This window comes from Micropterus dolomieu, linkage group LG02, assembly GCF_021292245.1.
Source record: "Micropterus dolomieu isolate WLL.071019.BEF.003 ecotype Adirondacks linkage group LG02, ASM2129224v1, whole genome shotgun sequence".
Lineage (NCBI taxonomy): Eukaryota > Metazoa > Chordata > Actinopteri > Centrarchiformes > Centrarchidae > Micropterus > Micropterus dolomieu.
Genome location: NC_060151.1, coordinates 1943668 through 1944755, shown reverse-complemented (window position 1 = coordinate 1944755; position 1088 = coordinate 1943668). Strand labels below are relative to the sequence as shown.

The 1088-nt window shown below is 44.8% G+C and overlaps 1 protein-coding gene across 1 annotated transcript in view; it reads right to left on the bottom strand.

Annotated features, from left to right (window-relative positions):
- Nucleotides 1–716, bottom strand: part of zgc:86896 (uncharacterized protein LOC415190 homolog) — a 7828-nt gene extending 7112 nt beyond the window's left edge. Inside the window, exon 1 of the mRNA XM_046030521.1 lies at nt 659–716. Coding sequence (XP_045886477.1) covers nt 659–716 — 58 coding nt within the window. The remainder of the gene's footprint in view (nt 1–658) is intronic.
- Nucleotides 717–1088: the final 372 nt, after the last annotated feature.

Sequence of the window (1088 nt, the reverse complement as noted above, 5' to 3'; positions counted from 1 at the left end):
TGTAAAAACCTCCTGACTGATGGAAACTTAAAACAACAACTTAGGACCCAGTATTTAGCGTAAACACACCGCTGCGCGCTGGCTGCTTTTTCCAACACGCGATCTCAGGCGGACATCGACGAGACTTGTGTGGCTATCTGACTGTTTATTGTTTATTTGTTTCCAAACAACGAGATGACCAGTCGTAGAAAAACAGCCAACATTCTCCAGTTAAAGGCAGTAGCCTCTACTCGCCCATTCAGAAATTCACTGCAAGGTAAGCCCCGCCCCCCACAAAGTACCAGTTACTTTCTGAAAATACTCCCCCCCCGAGCAGGGTCTTTTTAGGGGGTAAAATGAAGACCCCAAAACTACATTTAGACCCTGGTCCCTCTGGTGGGAACGCAGTGAGTTCCTCCAAAGGTTCCTAGTTCTGGGGTAAAGTTCCTTTGGTCGAAACGCAGCTTTAGAAGAAGATGGCTGTGTCTGAAATCACCCACTACTCACTATATAGTGGACTATATAGTGAGCTCCCCATTTTGTAGTGCTGTCCGAATGCAACAACACCCTACAGAGGGGGTAGGGAGTAGTGAATGAGTGGGGATTTTGGACACAGCCACCGTGTGTTCAGAGCTGGCTTTTGATGCTGCCTTGACATAAGACTTGGAAGAACATGCACTCTTGAGGCCAGCTTCAGACTTAACCTTTTCAGCTTTGACACTGGGTTTGGGGTCCATGGCTATGTCCATTTCTTTTTCTTGCACCCACTGCTTGTGTGGATTTTCATTGTACTATTCCCGTTACATGTTATATACAGCTTGTATGTTATATACAGCTTGTATGTTAATGCAAAAAAAAAAAAAAACAGCCAGCCAAACTCAATTTTTAACGAGCCAGGAAGCGAGTGCCTTGATCCTTTATTGATCTTGATCTTCATGTTTGACAGCTGAGTGTAAGGCCATTGCTTTCGAGGGAGAAAGAAAAGCGAAGACACAGGAGAGACCTTCACCAAGTGCACATCTATGCCTGCAACACTCTTTCTTTCTCAACTTGGGTTTCCATACCCAGAATGCATGTCTCTTGTAGTATATCAAAATAAAGGTTGATCC